Source organism: Haemaphysalis longicornis, unplaced genomic scaffold, assembly GCF_048455015.1.
Source record: "Haemaphysalis longicornis isolate Haplotype H1 unplaced genomic scaffold, Haemaphysalis longicornis Haplotype H1 scaffold_12, whole genome shotgun sequence".
Lineage (NCBI taxonomy): Eukaryota > Metazoa > Arthropoda > Arachnida > Ixodida > Ixodidae > Haemaphysalis > Haemaphysalis longicornis.
In genome coordinates, this window is record NW_027526225.1 from 15,632,479 (window position 1) to 15,649,994 (window position 17,516).

Sequence of the window (17,516 nt, forward strand, 5' to 3'; positions counted from 1 at the left end):
TGCACTACTGATGTTTATGTGTGTGTGCCGTGCTCCTCAAACGCCTTCCCTTCACGTCGTCGTAAGGCACTCTTTGAATCCTCCCTCCTTTGAGCGCAGCCAGGCATCAAAGAAGACCGCCGCCGGGCTTTGCTCCGCAGTCGGAGTCCCTCCCGGATACCGCCTATTGGCTGCTGTTTGCAGACGACAACACGCCCGGACGCGGAGGACACTCGCCTGCCTCGCTGCGCGCGCTCCGTCTATTTTTGTTTTTTTCTCCTCCTTTATTACGAATCCGCGCTCCTGGTTTCCTGCTACTGCCCTTTGTACACACTGACTTCATTTTCGTAACACCTTTGTGCGTTAAAACAGGCTGCTTCACCGCCGTCTGCTCACACCCGCTTGTTCCACAAGTCCAACGTGACCCGGCGTAGCAGCCGTACGATGTTTTCGGTCACAAATCCATCGGTTTGCCCACGAGGGCTGTGGATGCGGCGTCCGCTTTATTCGGCGTACACTCCTGCAGGCAGCGCTCGGAGACGCGGAAGGGGGGCCGCCCGCATCCGAAGCGTCCAGCAATTGCAATGTTCCAATCGGTTGGCTGAATCAGGTCCGCTACTGCCGATACGGGTGCTGTAAGGCACTACAACAAAGGCGAAACAATTGAGCGCCCCTACGATGGCGACGACAGTGTACGCACCGAACCGTGTTCTTATCTGCCAAAACAAGGAACCGCCAGAATGGCTGTTGGGGGCGTTTCGAATCTACGCGCCTTCTTAAAGCACGCGAGTGCCGCGCTGAGAACGGGTGAAGTCGAGCGACCGCGAAAGAGTGCGGATTGTAGCGATCTCCGTAGCGAGCAAATATTAGCTTCTGCCGAGAGTGCAGCGACCGTTTCCTCAGATGGGATCGCAGCGCCGGCCGAGCCTGGTACGGCGAGCTTCCAGAAGATGCACGCCGGACGAGGCTCGCCCACATCGGACAAACAGCAGTGCCTGCTGGAAGCGCGTAAGCACACATGACAAATGAACTGATCCACAATCCCGACAACGGCCAGAGCGCTTCCGGAGGCCGCCGGAATCTGACCGCAGCAGCAGCAGCTCTCGGGAGAATCATCGAGGTGCGGCGGCGACCCTGGCGCGAGGAGGGGCACCGCGGCAGAAGCCGCCGATGAAACCGGAGCGGTCAAGCGGCGAGCCGGCGCTGGTGGGCGGGGGAAGAGGCCGCCGCGGAACGCCGGGACATCGCCGCCCTATTAACCACCGGGTTAGCCGATCGCGCCCCGGCTACCCGAGAGACCCCTTCGAGCGCTCACTGAAGGGCAGCCACGCGCAGGCTGGGATGGAGAGCACTCGCGCAGAGCTCGCAATTTACGAATCGCAGCCTCCGTTCGGTTTCCACTCGAAGGCGACTGCAACGAACGGGTGCAGCTGTAATATTCCTCATTTTCGCCGTGGTATCCCGTAGAAATATAATTCGCTATACTCCGACTGGCCTATCCATCGAAAGCAACGTGGCGGTGTACCCCACACCGGTGGACGAACGGTGTTAAATGGAATTGCTCCCGACAACGACACAGCATGCTTTTAAAAAGCATCAATTCAAACTCTGTCTTTTCAAGGCCAAGTGTCAGGCTGTCTGCATGGTCGCTTTAAGACGGCGAAAAGCATAAAGTTCCCCAAACGAAAAAAAAAAAGCATAAAGTTCCCCAAACGAAAAAAAAAAAAAAAACTTCGTTACACGACTTTTCAGTATACGTAGTTTCCCTGGCAATAAGCGACAGAAGCAGCATGACGCCGTTGAGTTCGCGCATTAATGACGCGCATTAACAACACGACACGAAAGGAGTAGGTCCCAAGCTCCAGGGTATAAATTAAAGAAAAATTGCTCTGTCCCTCATGCAACGCCTGGGCGCGAACTTCAACCTTTTGCACACGGGAAGAGATATATATATATATATATATATATATATATATATATATATATATATATATATATATATATATATATATATATATATATATATATATATATATATATATATATATATATATATATATATATATATATATATATATATATATATATATCTGTGTGTTTGTATAGTACTTAAGCAAAGCTCCCCACGAACCACGTTTCCCCTTGCACAAAGGCACGGCCGCGAACTTGGTAAACACTTGGAATAAAGTAAAGGAAAAAAAAGGAACGCTGCAAGGCGCGCGGCCGTGCGCATGACAAGAGGGGGCAGAAAAAAGCCAACGAAGAACAGCACACATTCGGGGGCCCCCGTCCGAGCAAGGTTCGTCGGTGCCGGCCTCACCACCGAACAGGAGCGCTTCGTGGCCAGCGTGTGCCATTATTATAAGGTGCCACGCCCAGCGTAAGCGGCGCTCGCGCCACCGGCGCACGAGCTCTCCTGCCCCCGTCTCGTTTGTCGAGGGTTGGCTCTCTCTCGTTTCACAGCGCTCAACGCACTGCCGCCTCTCATTTTTTAAAGCTTCGCTGGCTATGCCTCACTGGTATCGTCGTTCGCCCGAATACTGGGCACTGCAGGAAGGCCGACTTTACACAGTGGGCTTCTCAAAACGACGACGACGACGACGATGATGATGATAGCGAAGGTACTTGAAGCGCCTCAAGGAAGAAGCGCTTCCCATGGTCGGACTGGAACCTACATTGGTCTCCCCGCTCGTTATGAAGCCGACGTCTTTCCGATTGCTCCATTTTGACGCGGTCGAAGCAGTTTGGATTTTAGGGACTTCGACCTTCACCTCAGGCTGTAGTGGATTTCTGAAAGCTTCGCGTTTGAAAAGATTTGATTATTTGAATTTATCGGCAGCTGCGATTCCCGCAATGGCATCACGCACTGGGGCGCTGCTCTTGCAAGCGGCTGTGAAAATAAAATCCACGTTTGATTCGCCAAAGAGACTGCCTTGTCCCGATAAGAATGCGTGCGTTACAATTTCCCCTTTAGGCGGCTTCGTTGCCGTCTTAGCGGACAGTCCGCCCTGTTAAGCCCTGTTCCGATCCCAACGCAGCCGTCAACGAAGACCGCTTTGAGGAGACGACATCAAAGTCAGCAACAACGCAGGCTACCTTCCTGCCTAAACCAATAAGGAACGCCCGCGCCACCTTTTTGCGTAATAGTGTTGTAACAAAAGTACCTGCTCTTTTATTGAAATATTTAATATAATTTACTACTGCGGAAAGTGATCTTGATTAATTTTTAAATCACGTAATGTTTTTAATAATGACGGTAATGTTATTTAAGAAACCTGCGGCTTGCGTGACTCAACATGTCCGCTACGAGGTTGTCGTCTGCGTTGGTGTTTCGTTCGGGACCGCTGCGCCGTTGCAATTCTTATTCGTGTAGACGTCTAGTTGGAGTGCTTCGTAAGCTGTCCACCAAGCTGTCCGCGAATTGCAACGCAGCCAATGATACCAATCTTATCGCGAATTTCCAACACATGATGGAGTTCTTAAAGAAAGCATAGGGAGAGGCGGCGACTCCTCAGCCACTTGCCGACGGTTTCTTTATGACGTCACACAAACGACGTCACAGCCTCCAATCAATAAAACCAGTTAAACCACTGTTTCCGTATCAGGTCAGTGTAGCGTGAAATTTGAACGTTTTTCAACGTTTCTTGTGCCTTTCATGGCCGGGATGGAACTGAGTGAGTTACCGAAGGTTAGACCTTACGAAGCGAACAAAGGTGGTTGTGTATGCACGGCCACAATAAAGAGTATCGCTCACCCGCAAACGAGGAAGAGAGAGAGAGAGAGACAGCCTTTAATAGAAAAGGATGACCACTGGTCACGATGGGGGAAAGGAATGGGGAGGGAGGGTAAGAGAAAAAAAAAAACAAATAAATGCTGGTTGTTCTCAGTAGACTCAATAACTGGGCCAGTTCTTAGAACCTGCAATTCATGGGCCAGTTCATGGTGATCGCAATAGGGTTAGAGCACATACACCAGTTCGTTCGGGGGAGGACCCGCTCAAACAACCCGTGCCAGACCGCTTTTAAATGAATAAACCGCTATTTCATATAATAGTTGTGCATCAGTTTGTTGTGGATCGGGATGGGGTTGGGGAGATTTAAATGTACGGTGCGTGGCGAAAGCTGGGCACCACCAAACTAGGTGTGCGAGGTCTGATGGAGTGGTGGCACGGCAGTAAGGACATCGAGGGGGCAGCTGAGGGGTGTACCACTTGCGAAGTGTTTCAGGTGTGTATGCTGAATTTGCAATATATTTGTTAATAAAAATTTCGCCTGAGCGGGGAATAGGAGGTAGGCGGCTGAGGTAGCCAGGAAGAGCGTCAGCCGAGGCAGTGCAACGTCTGGGGGAGAGCGAGTGCGACGTCATCTATGTTAGGCCGCATTTATTACGAGTCCTAGACATAGAGGGCGCAAAACCAACCCTGTCGTAACGTCAGTTTGTGGTGAATTGTATGTAAACGTCGAAACGAAATTCACGAGTTGTGTATTGGGTGGCATTCCCCTAGTGAGCTCCGTCGTACGAGCGCAGCAATTGTACGAATAGCTCCGGCAAAAACAGGTCGTTACGAAGTATAAGGCTTGTTTGGTAGGATATTCGGAGAAGACAGCTCGATGTATGTATGTATGCATGCATGTATGTATGCGTGCGTGCGTGCGTGCGTGTATGTATGTATGTATGTATGTATGTATGTATGTATGTATGTATGTATGTATGTATGTATGTATGTATGTACGTACGTACGTACGTATGTATGTATGTATGTATGTATGTATGTATGTATGTATGTATGTATGTATGTATGTACCTTTCTTTGGGGAGCGCTTCATGCTTCTCACGTCCCTCTGTAACCAAGAAATGTCTGAAATGTATATTTGTGTCGCATTCGGCGTTGCAATCAAGTTGGCGTCGGAAGAATGCGCCTACGGGAAGACGCCCAAAGCAGCGGGGGATGAGCAGGCGTGCAATAGGCGAGAAATATAGCGACCAACGCATGGAGCGCCAGGAGACTAAAGAAAATAACGGATCCGCGGGGGCAAAAACGCCGACACAAAAATACGCCAAAAAAAAAACTTGGAATGGAGCCCCGTGATGCGGTGCGGCCCAGAAGAGTTTCACGGACGGTGCCGGGTGATCGCCAAGCTCCGAGGGGACGCCCATAAAAGTTTGATGGCTCGATCAGGCCGGCCGAGATGGGGCTGTTGCGGCCGCGCGCCACAGCACCAGCGCTGCAGACGACGGCCGTCGGGCGAGCCAAGCTCGCAGTCGACACTAGCCGAGACTAGCCAAGACCCGCGTACATGGGACGGAGCTTCGAAGGGTGCTCTTTCGATACAAGCGAGATTACTTGTATCGTTCATAACAATTTCATCGACGACCTCGACTCGCTGGAGCACCAGGCTGACGCAACGCGTGTTCTCCGACGCACCATGTCGCTAAGGGCACTATGTCGCTAAGGGCTGCAGAAATAACGCGCATTAAACGACTTCACCGCCATTAAACCGAGCTCGCAGAAAACTTGAGTTTGGTCCGTATACGATTGTACTCGCCTAACAGGACGTGGAATGAAATCGAAACGAGCGCTTAAACCGCCATTTAACGTGTGTGTGACGCGCAGGCGCTCGTGCCAGCCGATTTGATGTTCATCATAGCTGGATTATAAACAGCATTATGTGCAGTGGCCCAAAGTCGGTAGTCCATTAAATACATCTAAAAGCAACCCTACAGGAAAGGACCACATGTCATACGTTGAACTTCGCCCTCCGAATTTTATTTCGGGAGCGCTCGTGTGTATCGTTTACTTCGCTATACATTTTCGTATCCCGCTCTGTCAGCAACACGAACGCCTCCTAGCTGCGCCAGCTACTCGGTGATTGCGGCAGTTATATGGTTAAAGGGACTCTGCAACACCTCTTTAAACTTTTTTTTTAATCTTAAATGCTTGCAGAACTTAGTCAGCCAACACACCCAGTACTTAGATTACAGGGTCGCAAAGTACCTCAGCCAAAAATTACTGCTGTATGCTCATCGGATAACTGGGAATCTCGCTCAAAACGTTTTTTTCTCTTTCGCGGTCTTGACGTTCTTCGATGGCCCAAATTACGTCACTGAGGCCAAATAGCGGCTGTTGGCCAGTTTTCGCTCAGTTGCAGCAATGAACGCTTTTTGGTAGCAACTTTAATAAAAGCCACAAAAACAAAGCAGAAATGGAAGGTGTATCTGGTGCAACAAGCAAATCAGGCGGTGCGGCTCCGTGCTGGCGATAACAGTAGCTTTCGCAGTGCGTCTAGATGCGAAGGAAAGAGTGAAATCGTTTATCGAAAGTGTTGCAGGGTCCCTTTAAAGTGGAATTTAGTGTTTAAGATTAAGAATTCAGGTCTTACTAGCGTTACGTGGAGCAACTATCTGATTGCACGGTTTAACGCACCGACGCAGCGCAGGCGATGAGGCGCGCCGTAGTGGAGGGCTCCGGATTAATTTTGACCAGCTGGGGATCTTTAACGTGCGCCGAAATCTCGTACACACGGGCGTTTTTGCTTTTCGCCTCCATCAGAAAAGCGGCCGCCGCGGCCGGGAATCGAACCCGCAACCTTGTGCTCAGCAGCGCAACGCCTTAGCCACTGAGCCACCGCGGCGGGTACGTGGAGCAACTAAATGTCCGGCACAGCCATTTGAGTATTTCGGCCATATGTTATATATATATTAGCAAACCCACAGACGCGTTGACTACACGTCGTCCCTTGAAAGCGTCGCGTTCTTTGGGATTTTTATGCAGCAAAACCAAGGGATGTTGCTCGAGGCAAGCGAAAAAGATCTACACACCCTCATTGGCCAACAGCTGCCGCGCAGCCGAAGTTCATTGCTTTTTCTCCGAGCGTCTACCGCCTTAGAATTGCGCCGTTCTAGCCAATAGAATCCAAGCCGTGTCAATCGGCGAGAAACCAAGCAAGGCAGTGGCAATGCGAGCCACGTTCTCGGGACAGGCGATTGCCGCGCAATCTGATTACGCCGAAACCGCGGGGGCCGGCGGTTGGTTTCTCGGATGGCCCTATATCGGTGCCTCTCTATCTGTATGTGCGAATCGTACGCACGAACAGACACGCGCGGCTGCAGAGGCGCCAAATAAGGAGGATGAAAAAGGAAGAGGAGGAAAAAGCGAGACCACTTTGGGTGATGAAGTGCTTCTACGTTTCTCGCACCCTCGACTTCGGGACTGACCAGGCACGGATGCGGCTGGGCCGTTTCGTCCCTCGGGGAGGGCTCCCGGCGCCGTGTTCGCCATAGGCTTCGTTACTTATTCAAATCCGAGCAGCAAAGTCGGGCGCTGTCTCGCTTACTCTTTGCCCCGGGAAGTTTGTTGTGGGCTACACACAGCCCGCTTGGCAGCACAGCCCCACTTTCCCTTTCAAATTGCCCGGGTTGCTGTGTGCCGTCGGAACGAATCCAAGCAACTTGTGGGGGCAGCTCCATTCCAGCCCAGCCGCTAACGAAGACTTCTTCGTTACCGTAGACCTGATGAGGTTAAACAAGGAGGCCCCCCAAACGACGCCTGACACAACTGTGCCGATTGTTTTCCTGAGAAAACCGCTGTGAGTACCATTGACAGTGCGGGTACAGCAACCATGGCAGTTACGTTGTCTATAAGCTGCAACGCGAGATGAGTAATCGTGCCGTTTGAAACCTTCAGCGAGGAAGCTGCTATCCAGACTGCGTGTAGCTTGTTGACTGCCGCCGGCACCATATGGCGTTTTCAATTTGCGAAGCCAAGGTCAAAAGCACGGTTCACCAGTACCGAACGAAGCCCGCTGAAGCTTCCTTCCCTCCCACGAACGAGGGCACGTCGTCGAGCGTCTCCGAAACACGGCTCGGAACGGAAGAGGAAGCTAAGCGAGTTATTTCCGCTCCCGAGTCAAAACAAGCCGGCGGGGGTAAAAAAAAAAGTCAAAGGGCGACCGCCAGACGACCTCCTTAGGGAGGGGCGACGACGGAACGACAAAGCGAAGCAGCAGAAGTCAAGTCTCGCCTAAGAGGAGCAGAACCCAGCACGAAGCACCGAACACGGGGAAACGGTGCAGATGTCAGCTGCGCGCGCACGCCAAGACAGAAGCCATGCAGGAAGCGAGCCATCTCCCGCCAAACCGAAACAAAAACTCTGCACCCCAATCCAGAGCGCCGCGGCGGGGATGCGCTCCCTCAGGATCCTCCCCCCTCCTCCCCTTCCCCGCTGTCAAACTAAACATATCGTTCCCCGCCGCGGGAAGTGCACGCACTCGGAGGCCGCGGAGGTTCTCGGTGCCGGTGTGCACGTTACGGGCTTCAGCGGAAACCCGCATAAGACGTCGCCTTCAATGAGTTCAGTATGCAGGAGGGCGTTCCTCGTCGTCTGTTTCGTCTCAATATCGTCTGCGCTGCAAGCAGACGAGAGCCGCGGCGGCGTCTGCTCCAAGCAGAGCGCTCACGGGCGGCCCGTATGAACCGCGGCTTTGAGCGAATAACCCCCGCGGCCGCCGCCGTGGGGCGGCAGCACCGCCAAGGTAATGGCGCGTCTGTCGAAACGTCACTCTTGATATGGAGCCGTTCCCTCTCTGCAGTACCGTACTCTGCCAGTATGCAGGCACCACGCGCGGGGCTTGTACTTGCCAATTCCACTTAGGTTGGGCCCCGCTACGAAACACGCCGGCCAATTTACTCGCGCTGTAACAGCGTACTGCCGAACGCGGAAAGACACTCAGCCTGCCGGAGAGGACTGGCCCAACGCTTTTTTGAGGTTTTATTTGATCTGGCGAGAGATTTGAAATTGTCCGCCTTGTCCGTCTAATGAATTAACTATGCGCCAGTTAAAAGCCGCAAGCTCTTGCAGGGACTGGTGTTCTCTGTACGTCGAGCAGGAGCGTAGAACAGATGAAGTCAGGCTACATAATAAACGGCTCGGAGGTCTTCGGGACTCAAATTCCCAAATCCCCGCGCGCATAAAATCTTGATTTGGAGATAGCTGGCGGACGTGAGTTGGATTGAGTGATTGATTGATTGAATGCTTCGTAGGTTGATCGATGGAAAAGCCTAAATTGGTCCTAAATGTGCGTGGCTTGCTTAGTTCAGAAAGCCGTAAGCCAACGCAGCAGCCTGGGCGCAAGCCACGAGGCGTTAATTATGCAGCTGGCTGGAAAGCGCTCCGAGCCAATCGCTGTACTGGACCAAGCGCTCCACGGTGCATGGCCGTGGCCCCTCCGGCATACGAAGCCGTTCTCCTTCATGAATAGTGAACAACCATCACCTCTCGTTTCGTTACGCTACAACCGTGGTGTTTTTTGAAGGAAGCGAGTATTTTCTTTTGCTGAATTTGGCGTCGTGGCTTCGTGAGGCTTTCCGAATGCCACGGTTTGAAGTACAAACAAATGAAGTCGGTTACATTTCGCAAGGTTGGCCAGCTACAAATTCGAAGGGCGTGAAATCAGTGCGTCGTAACTTGGATAACATGATTCCGGGCCCTATGAAATCCAACCCCGACGATGCCGTAGATACATGTAGCGGGGCACTTAATAACCGTGAGCTCTGTCTACGTATATGCCGTGATGCGCACAGCGCAGGCGCTCGTTCCGTTTAGACGCCGTACCAACGCGGTGCGTTAAAAGGGCGGCGCTGAACGCCAAGCTCGTCACGCTTGATGGCGCCCCCTTTTATTCCTGCGCGTCCACTTCCGGCGATTTTCGCGCGCGCCTCGTTGGCGGGGGGTCTCCGACCTGGCCGACGGTTTTGGGTCTCCCATGCGTTACGGGTGCACCCGGTCTGTACACAGTTTCGGGGCGGAAAAAAGGAGGAAAGACATAAGCTATCATTTTCCCCCATCGCCGCTTCCGTCCTGCCCCTTTCTCTCCCTCTCTGTTTTTTTTTTTTTTTTCGTGATTTACATTTGCTCCATGGCGGCTCTTTGTCGCGCTACGGCATGCGCTGCGCTGTTAGTTTCATTCTGCAGGAACTGAAGAACTTCCCTCCCGTCAAATGGAGCACCGGAACTCAACTCTTGCAGTAGATTAAGCCTGACAAGTTAAGCTCGGCAATAGCTTATATACGGTGTCACTCCGCCTAAGCGATAGACCCGGATGTCAACGGGCAGGCGCGTTTTGAACGGAGATGCTATGAATGCGTGATATCGTTTGCCTTTCCTCGCGTAGTTTTTCTGCCGTCGCTGCAGTACTTTATAAGCATATTAAGTGCAGAAAATTACGGAAACGGCTCGTGGCATGTTCAAAAAAATTGCGCCCACCTCCCCGCAAGGGGAACCCTGTGTAGATGCGACGCATCGTGGGGTTCACTTGGTGTTTCCGTTGGATTGATTCTGAAATCGCGTGAAACGTGTCGGGAACGCGTATGATTATTATGTTTTATGATTATTATTATGCTTTATTGGCCAATCTATCTAAGTGGTATGCTTGGGGCTTCGCTGTCGCAACGACCTTTACTCCATCATTGTTGCCCCATCATGCGTTGTATCAGTAGCATCCTGACGTAGTTTGAATGAGTCAAGGATATAAGGCGCGTTCGTAGCATTTCATTCTGTTCTGGTTTTGTGGCGCAGTGGGAAGAGCACCATGTACCTCGCGTCCCGCCCACAGGGTCGTGGGATCGAAACCGGGCGGCGCTAACTATTATTCTTTTTTATAGTGTAGGGGGAGGGGTGTGGACGGACAACGCCGTATGGAGGGGCAAGGCGAGTGAATGAGATGCAGTCGCATCTAATATTCTCAGCAACGCACTACTTGAGGCGCGCGGAGTAACATCCGGCTGCGGTGATGAGGTACAGCGGCAACTTCCGTTGCCGTTCTTAAGTTGTAACCGAGTTAAAGCTAAAACGGCTTGATTACTCGTGGCTGACGGAGTCACACGGGCGTTACATCTGTGGCGCGGTAAATCACTCCTCCGGGCCAGTTGGTGCACGTCGAACTTAGGCTAGAATGCTTGCGCTGCAAAGGCTGTACAGAACACGGATGGAGCTGAATAAAACAACACGTACAAGGAACTGTCCCTTCCCTTTCCGGTTGCGCTTTAAAGCGATGCTTTAGTGTCCTTACTGATGCCGATGTACGCCAATACGCACTGAAGGAAAGCCAACTTTCTCTCACGATGATGATGAATGATGGTAGGTGATGTGAAAAAAAAAATCAACCACCGCTCGGTTTTAACGACAACGATGGGAAAAAGCGAAGCTTTAGTCGTTGAGTTTGTCGTTTGATCGTTGGGTTGAATCACGACGAAGGTTGAACGCGAAGCCTTCTCGTGACGGATTCTTCGGTTGGGCAATCCCAACCAGAGAGGTGCGTACCTCCAGAGTAGACATACTCGCAGCCTGGGATTGGCTACCGTAATGGGTAGATCGTGTGTCGTTCTTTCAGAAGAGGAACAGGCTGCCTTCAAGCAACGCGAACGCGCGCGTACTCGTCTGGAGGATCCGCAGTTTCGTCTCGCCGAAGCGGTAGAGGCCAAGCAACGTCAAGAAAATCTTGAGGTTCGCAAACGGGACGACGGGCTACGGCAGGTCCGCCGTACGAGACGCAACGGTGAATCAGCGGGTGATGCGGCGCCGAGCGCCAGCTCAATCACAGCCTCGTCGTCGTCGTCAACGAATAGGGACCCAAAGGAAGCCCGAAACCATTCCTGCGTAGATCTCACGTTTGCAAACACACTGCGTGGAGTCACGATGGCGAAACCTCTGAGCGTCGACCACAGCGATCACGAGGCAATACTGTGCAAATGTGAAGTCGTTCGTTCCTAAATGATGCAAGTAAAGTCAGCTGTCAGGCTCAAGGAACGCGTCTCCATTCTGTCACCTGACCTCAAACAGATAAGCTACCCCGGTGTCTACGCCAGCGATGGAAAAAGGCGAAGCTAGTGCGTCTACCCGCGTCGAACCCGCCGGCCAGCGCTAAATCCGAGCCAAGCAAACGATCAAACTCAGCGATCACACTACAAACTCAACGGCTAAAGCTTCGCGTTTTCCCAGCGTTGTCGGTAGACAGAGGGGTAGTTGTTTCTTCGTCTCCTGGCGTGTTTTGTACAGCATCGGCTGGGCGGGTATTCTTGCTTAATTGCTATTTATTTCTTCGTCAGTTCAAAGCACTCGTGGCTTCTCCACTTTCGCCCCGCTTTTCATTTCCCTGTTGCGGCCGTCATAACAGTATCAGAGATGACATAATTACTTATAAAACTTAATTAAATTACATTAGTCGTTACTTTCCCAGATTGGCTCAAATGTAACTAAATTACTTTATAAATTACAGGTGGCCGAAAGTAATGACATTACTTTAATATTACTTTTCAGATGTAATGAAATTACTTTAACGAAAATTTATCACTCACACACTACCAACGAAGGAAACTACATCGTTGTTTCCTTCGCGTTCGTAGAGTTCTAATGCCCAGAGACTCTGTGGGCATTGGAATTCTACTTGGTCAACTTTTTCTTGGTCAACTTTTTATGCCGTGGGACAAGCGGACAGCCTATATCGTAGTCAAAAGTAATTGAGGACAGCAATGAGTAATTTCCATGAAATTACTGGCCTGAAGTAATTTATTACATTGCGAAATTACCAACACTCAAAAGCAATTTATTACACTATTCATTACAGCAAAAAGTAATTTAATTACTGTAATTTCATTACTGCCAGGTCTGAACCGTATCACATATAACGGGCATAAAGTCATAACAGTATTACACTCCCTCGTTTCTGTCAATTCTTACCGCCAGCTTTCTTACCGCCAGCCCTATAGTCAACAGTATCATCGTCATCTTCGTCATCGTCGTCGTCTTCGTCTCCCTCATCCGTGCCGTGCGCACACACACCGACGGCGTTCGTCGCGATCACCGCTTGCGCATCCTAGTCGTTACTGCTGGATCGCTCGCCCCCTTGTATCTCTCGAGTGACGCCGCATGGCCGCGCTGCAGTTGATGTCGGCGGCCGTGGTGCTGGTCCAGCTGGAGAGTTGGTCGGGCCACGTGGAGCTGCTGCGGGTCCAAGGCGGCCGCCCGGCCCGTGACGAGTACGTGGAGCTGGTGCTGTGGCGGCTGCGCCGCTACTCGGACTCGTGCGCCCTGGGCTCGAGGGTGGCCGTGGCCAACCGCAGCCTGCCTCTTATCAGGCACGACGCCCCCGTGCGCTTCAGGCGCCTGCCGCAGGGCCTCTACTGCGTCACGCTCACGCCGGCCACGCGCGCCGCCACTCCAGAGATACGCTCGCCCGTCGCCCTGCTCACAGGTGTCGCTTTATTTTCTCGTATGCCGCGTACAGACCACATTCGATCGAGCGAATCTCTCGATTTCACGAACAGTTGTCGGATCCCGGAGCGAAAGCGATTGAGCGTCATGCTTTTACTTAGTGAAATTCGCTATTGTGTGGCGCATTTCTGGCTCCGGTCGGCTTCGTAAGATGGGTTGTGGACTTCTTAAAATCAAGGAGAGCGCCGTGCAACGCAAAAAAGGTGTACAGCGAAATCAAAGAACGAGGACTGGCGGGGTGAAGCTCTTCACCCTGCCATTTTTGTATACGTCGTGTACGTTTTCGTGACACACCGCGCTCTTGTTGATTGCGCGATGTTCAAACATGAGCTAGCCCACTTCCAAACCTTTGCTGCAACTTAATTTCGGTTTCCCAGTAATGCTGGCTGTAGGAGCTTTTCTGAGGCTACTTGCACGGAGTTTCACTTTAAGATCGCCTACTACGGCTGGTGACCATCGTGCGCATCTGTTCGGATGTCCCCGCATGGATTGCCTATTTTTTCGCTGTGAACTTAATCTTGCTGATTGCAAAGGTGCGTCACCAGCGTACAGTTACACTCTCGTGAAGTGACTAACCGTTGATGAGACGCGCACAGACACACGTACAGAGGGCAACGCACTTGTCTATAACACAGGTTAAGTACTTATAGCCTTATGTTGCCTCGGCCGAAGAGCCTTTGACAAAAACTATTGTGTCATTCTGGAGTCTTAAGCATATATTTTGACCTCACGTTTTTTGTGACAAGTTTGAGTACGCAGTTTTCAGAGGTAACTAGTTGAAGTTGAACTTAGTGTTATAGACAAGGGTGTTGCGCACTGTACCACACACAAACAAGAAAAGACCGGGCATTTGGTATCGAAGCGTGACGTTTTTGAAGCGAAGCTTTGTGTGCCTTCCTTGCGCCGTAGAATGCAACACCGAGACGCATTGCAGGAAAGCCAACGTCACCCAATGAATTTGACAAGCGAAGGCACACCAAGCTCCTCAAAAGATAGAAAACCGCTTGGTCGCAATAGAACCTGAGTCCCTCGCGTTATGAAGCCGACGTCCGCCCGATGACGCCGTTCCGACACGGCCGAAGCAGTTTGGGTTTTAGACTTTGACTCCGGTTACATGGCAGGAAGCTTGGCGTTTTAACCGTGTTTTGCTTAAGGAATGGGCTTTGATGTTTCTGGCGTCGCTACACGGGAAAACGACAAACCGTGCGCGTCTATCCCCGCGCACACGTACGTCCCGCTGGATGCCTCGAAGGCCAAGCTCCCAAGGACCGCTGCTGCGAGCACGGCCCGGGCCAGAGCCTCCGCTGGAGCATGGAGCCCGACGGGCGGACGCTGGGCGCCTCGATGCGCGTCAACAGCTCCGAGCCCGCCTGCCGCCTGTTCATGGCCCGCCTGTTCCAGGGAAGCTGCGACCGGCTGGCGGGGAGGCCGCCGCTCGTGGCGCGATACCAGGTACACGAGCGGAGCTTGCGGAGTGTGTCGCTTTGCGCAACTGAGGGAATTGAATTGACTGACGTCTGTTGAGATGGGGGAAAGCTGCGTTAATATGGGCTTGTTGGTACATACTTACTTTGATAATAGCGCTAGGACAGGACACAGAGAAGACGACGCGAGACTGGGCGCTGGCTAACAACAAAGGGTTTATTTTGCCGCAGCTTAATATATACCCCGGGAAATAAAAACAATGAAACACAAAATAATAAAATTGCGAAGGCAAGGGCTTGTTTCCATAAAAAATGCACATGCGCAAAGATTACAATCCATGACTTAGGTGATCATGCTCCTGTTTGTGCAAGTCAATCTACGCCATGCTGACGGAGTTGTCATTTCGCGTATGGATGATGTGTGCCTCAAGGATTTCCTGGTCGTTGCATATGCGCTATACAGGCGATCCTCTATGCAAATATGAAGGCTCCGAGGCTTCCAACGTGCTCTGGCGGATGTGTAAGTGCACAGGGGACAGACGGCATTCACTCACATGAAGATCGCAATGCTGAAGCAATAAAGAATACCCTGAGGAGTTTAATTAGAAGCGTGTTTTTTTCTTATCCGGCGCAAATGTGACACACGGGGCGCTTCAAAACGGACGTAAGGTTATTCTCGTGAGAAACGCTTACGCATTTCGAACAGCCCTTTAGATTCAGACCCGTCCAGCCGGCGTCGCGCTGTTGCATTGCCACGAGTGACGTTCTTCTCCTCTCGGGCGCGTGCTATCCGTGGCCGTGCCGTGGCCTTCAGGTGGTGCAGAACAGCGTCTTCTACGTGCACCACCTGAAGCCGGAGCTCCGCTACTGCCTGACGGTGTCCGCGGGCTGCACCCACTGCGCGACGCCGTGCTCGGTGCTGGAGAGCAAGACGGTTGGCGCCGGCGTCCCGTCCGCGGGCGACGACGCGCTGCCAGAGTCCAACGGCGCGGACCTCGCGCGCGGTGCTGCCGAAACCCCCGGCCTGGACCCCGTGCTGGCCGTGCTGGGCGTGGGCAGCGTCATCTTCCTGCTGGCCTGGGCCTTCCACCTCTACCGCAGGCTGCCGCCCCGTCGCGCTCTCAGAAAGAAGAGCCGGCTGGCACCCGTCTAGGCGTCGTCTGGCTCCTTTCTGTCCCGCTGTTATCGTTTGGTGTTGATAGCGAGTAAACAACTACGCCTTCTCTTGCAGCCGTCTTTTAATCCATCCCCGAGGGGCCGCTCGGTTGTTAGAGAGAACCCTCCGCGGTGGCTCAGAGCGTCAGCCTAAGCGAGACTGACGCGTTTTTTATCAACCGACAGACCCGCCCGTGTTTTATTTCATATCTAAAAAAGGGAATAAAGAAAAGAAAAGCCGCGGTGGCTCAGTGGCAAAGGCTTTTTTTTTCTTTGTTACTTTTTCCCGCACGCAGGCCATGTCACGGATAGATTAAAAACCGTCGGCTGATCTTCGGCTGCCGAAAAGCTTAAACGATCGCACATAGTTCTTATAGATAGAACAGGTAACTATTTCTGTTGTCTGTTCTAGCAGAGGTAAGAGGTCAAATTGGTTTTATAGGATAGTGCCTTTGGGCTTCCGCCCATTCCTGTTTATTTTATTGGTTCTTAACCTGCTATAGCTTGGCTGGAGCGTGTTGTTCCCCCGAAGTTTTTATTTTTGTTTTTTTTTACGGGGAACACAGAACAAATAACGGAAATAAATTAAAAGTAAGAGATTATCCGTTTCTAAAAAACGACTGGGTTGCAAAGGCGGTGTGCTGCGGAGACCAAGGGCGCGGCCGGGTTCGCCTCCCGGCCGCGGTGGCCGCTCCTCTCAGGCGGTCAAAATTAATTCGGAGCCCTCCATTATACGATGTGCCTCATAGCCAAGGTGCATGTTCGGTGCGTGAACACCCATACGAAAAAAATAATAATAAAGAAGCAGCGCACAACTAGGAACAAGGACGACAGTGATGCGCTACGCGGAATTTATTCTCAAAAACGGAGACGGTGGCTTAAATATATTTTATTGCCTTGTTTTAACGGCTTTGTGTTTTTTGTGTGTATTCATATAAAACGTATTCAACCCACCGTTTTTTTCTTAAAATATATTGTTTTCTTCCTTTTTCTTTGTTTCAAACCTCCTATAATATGCCGCATGGCAAGAGAATGGGCGAAACAAAAAAAAGTGGGTAGCGTATTTGCCTCGTCCGTCCGCGTATATGCGTTTCCTAGTCAGTACGGCCAGCCGTCACCTGAGCTTGCTTATGGGGGTTATAGTATCACAGCATAAACGTACCTAAAGCATACAAAACGACCCTAACTGAAATAAATAACAGCCAGAACGGACCTGCAATGGTCGAAAACGACGGTGTAGAAAAATCTTCAACGGAAATAACCGAACCGACCTAAAAGGGGAAAATCCGCAAGAACTGAAACTGACCAAAAGGCAACGAAAATACCCGTAATCCCATTTATAATGCATAAAGGTGTGATAAGTAGATTATATGCACGATAAAAATATTCATCCTCAAGTATGACAAACCATTGAAAATGAAAAAAAAGTAACGCAATTTGAAGCCGGGTTAGGATGCTTGTTTTGCAGGAGCGGAACCCTACTACACTACGAGACCAAGCGGTTCTGAACGATTACATTGAGGGCCACATGCACGTGGATATAGCTTCAAACATTCCCCTAGATGGCGCCACGCTTCGCTTGGCTTAGCTGACTAGGAACCGCCTATACGCCGTCCGGCTTCCTATTTGCGCTGTTTTTTGGCGCTTTTATCTTTTATCAATGAGGCACCAACCAGCCCAAGAGCACATTT

General features: G+C 51.4%; 2 protein-coding genes across 8 annotated transcripts in view; both read left to right on the top strand.

The window, feature by feature from the left end:
• LOC144162430 (latrophilin Cirl-like) overlaps positions 1 to 17,516 on the top strand; it is a 234,076-nt gene that overhangs the window by 40,655 nt on the left and 175,905 nt on the right. The gene's annotated exons all lie outside the window — the stretch shown is intronic.
• Positions 12,508 to 15,978, top strand: LOC144161517 (uncharacterized). The gene is made up of 4 exons (XM_077692176.1): positions 12,508 to 13,226; positions 14,499 to 14,767; positions 15,134 to 15,194; positions 15,354 to 15,978. The coding sequence occupies exons 1-4, from the start codon at positions 12,902 to 12,904 to the stop codon at positions 15,821 to 15,823; spliced, it is 1,125 nt and encodes a 374-aa protein (XP_077548302.1). The 5' UTR covers positions 12,508 to 12,901; the 3' UTR covers positions 15,824 to 15,978.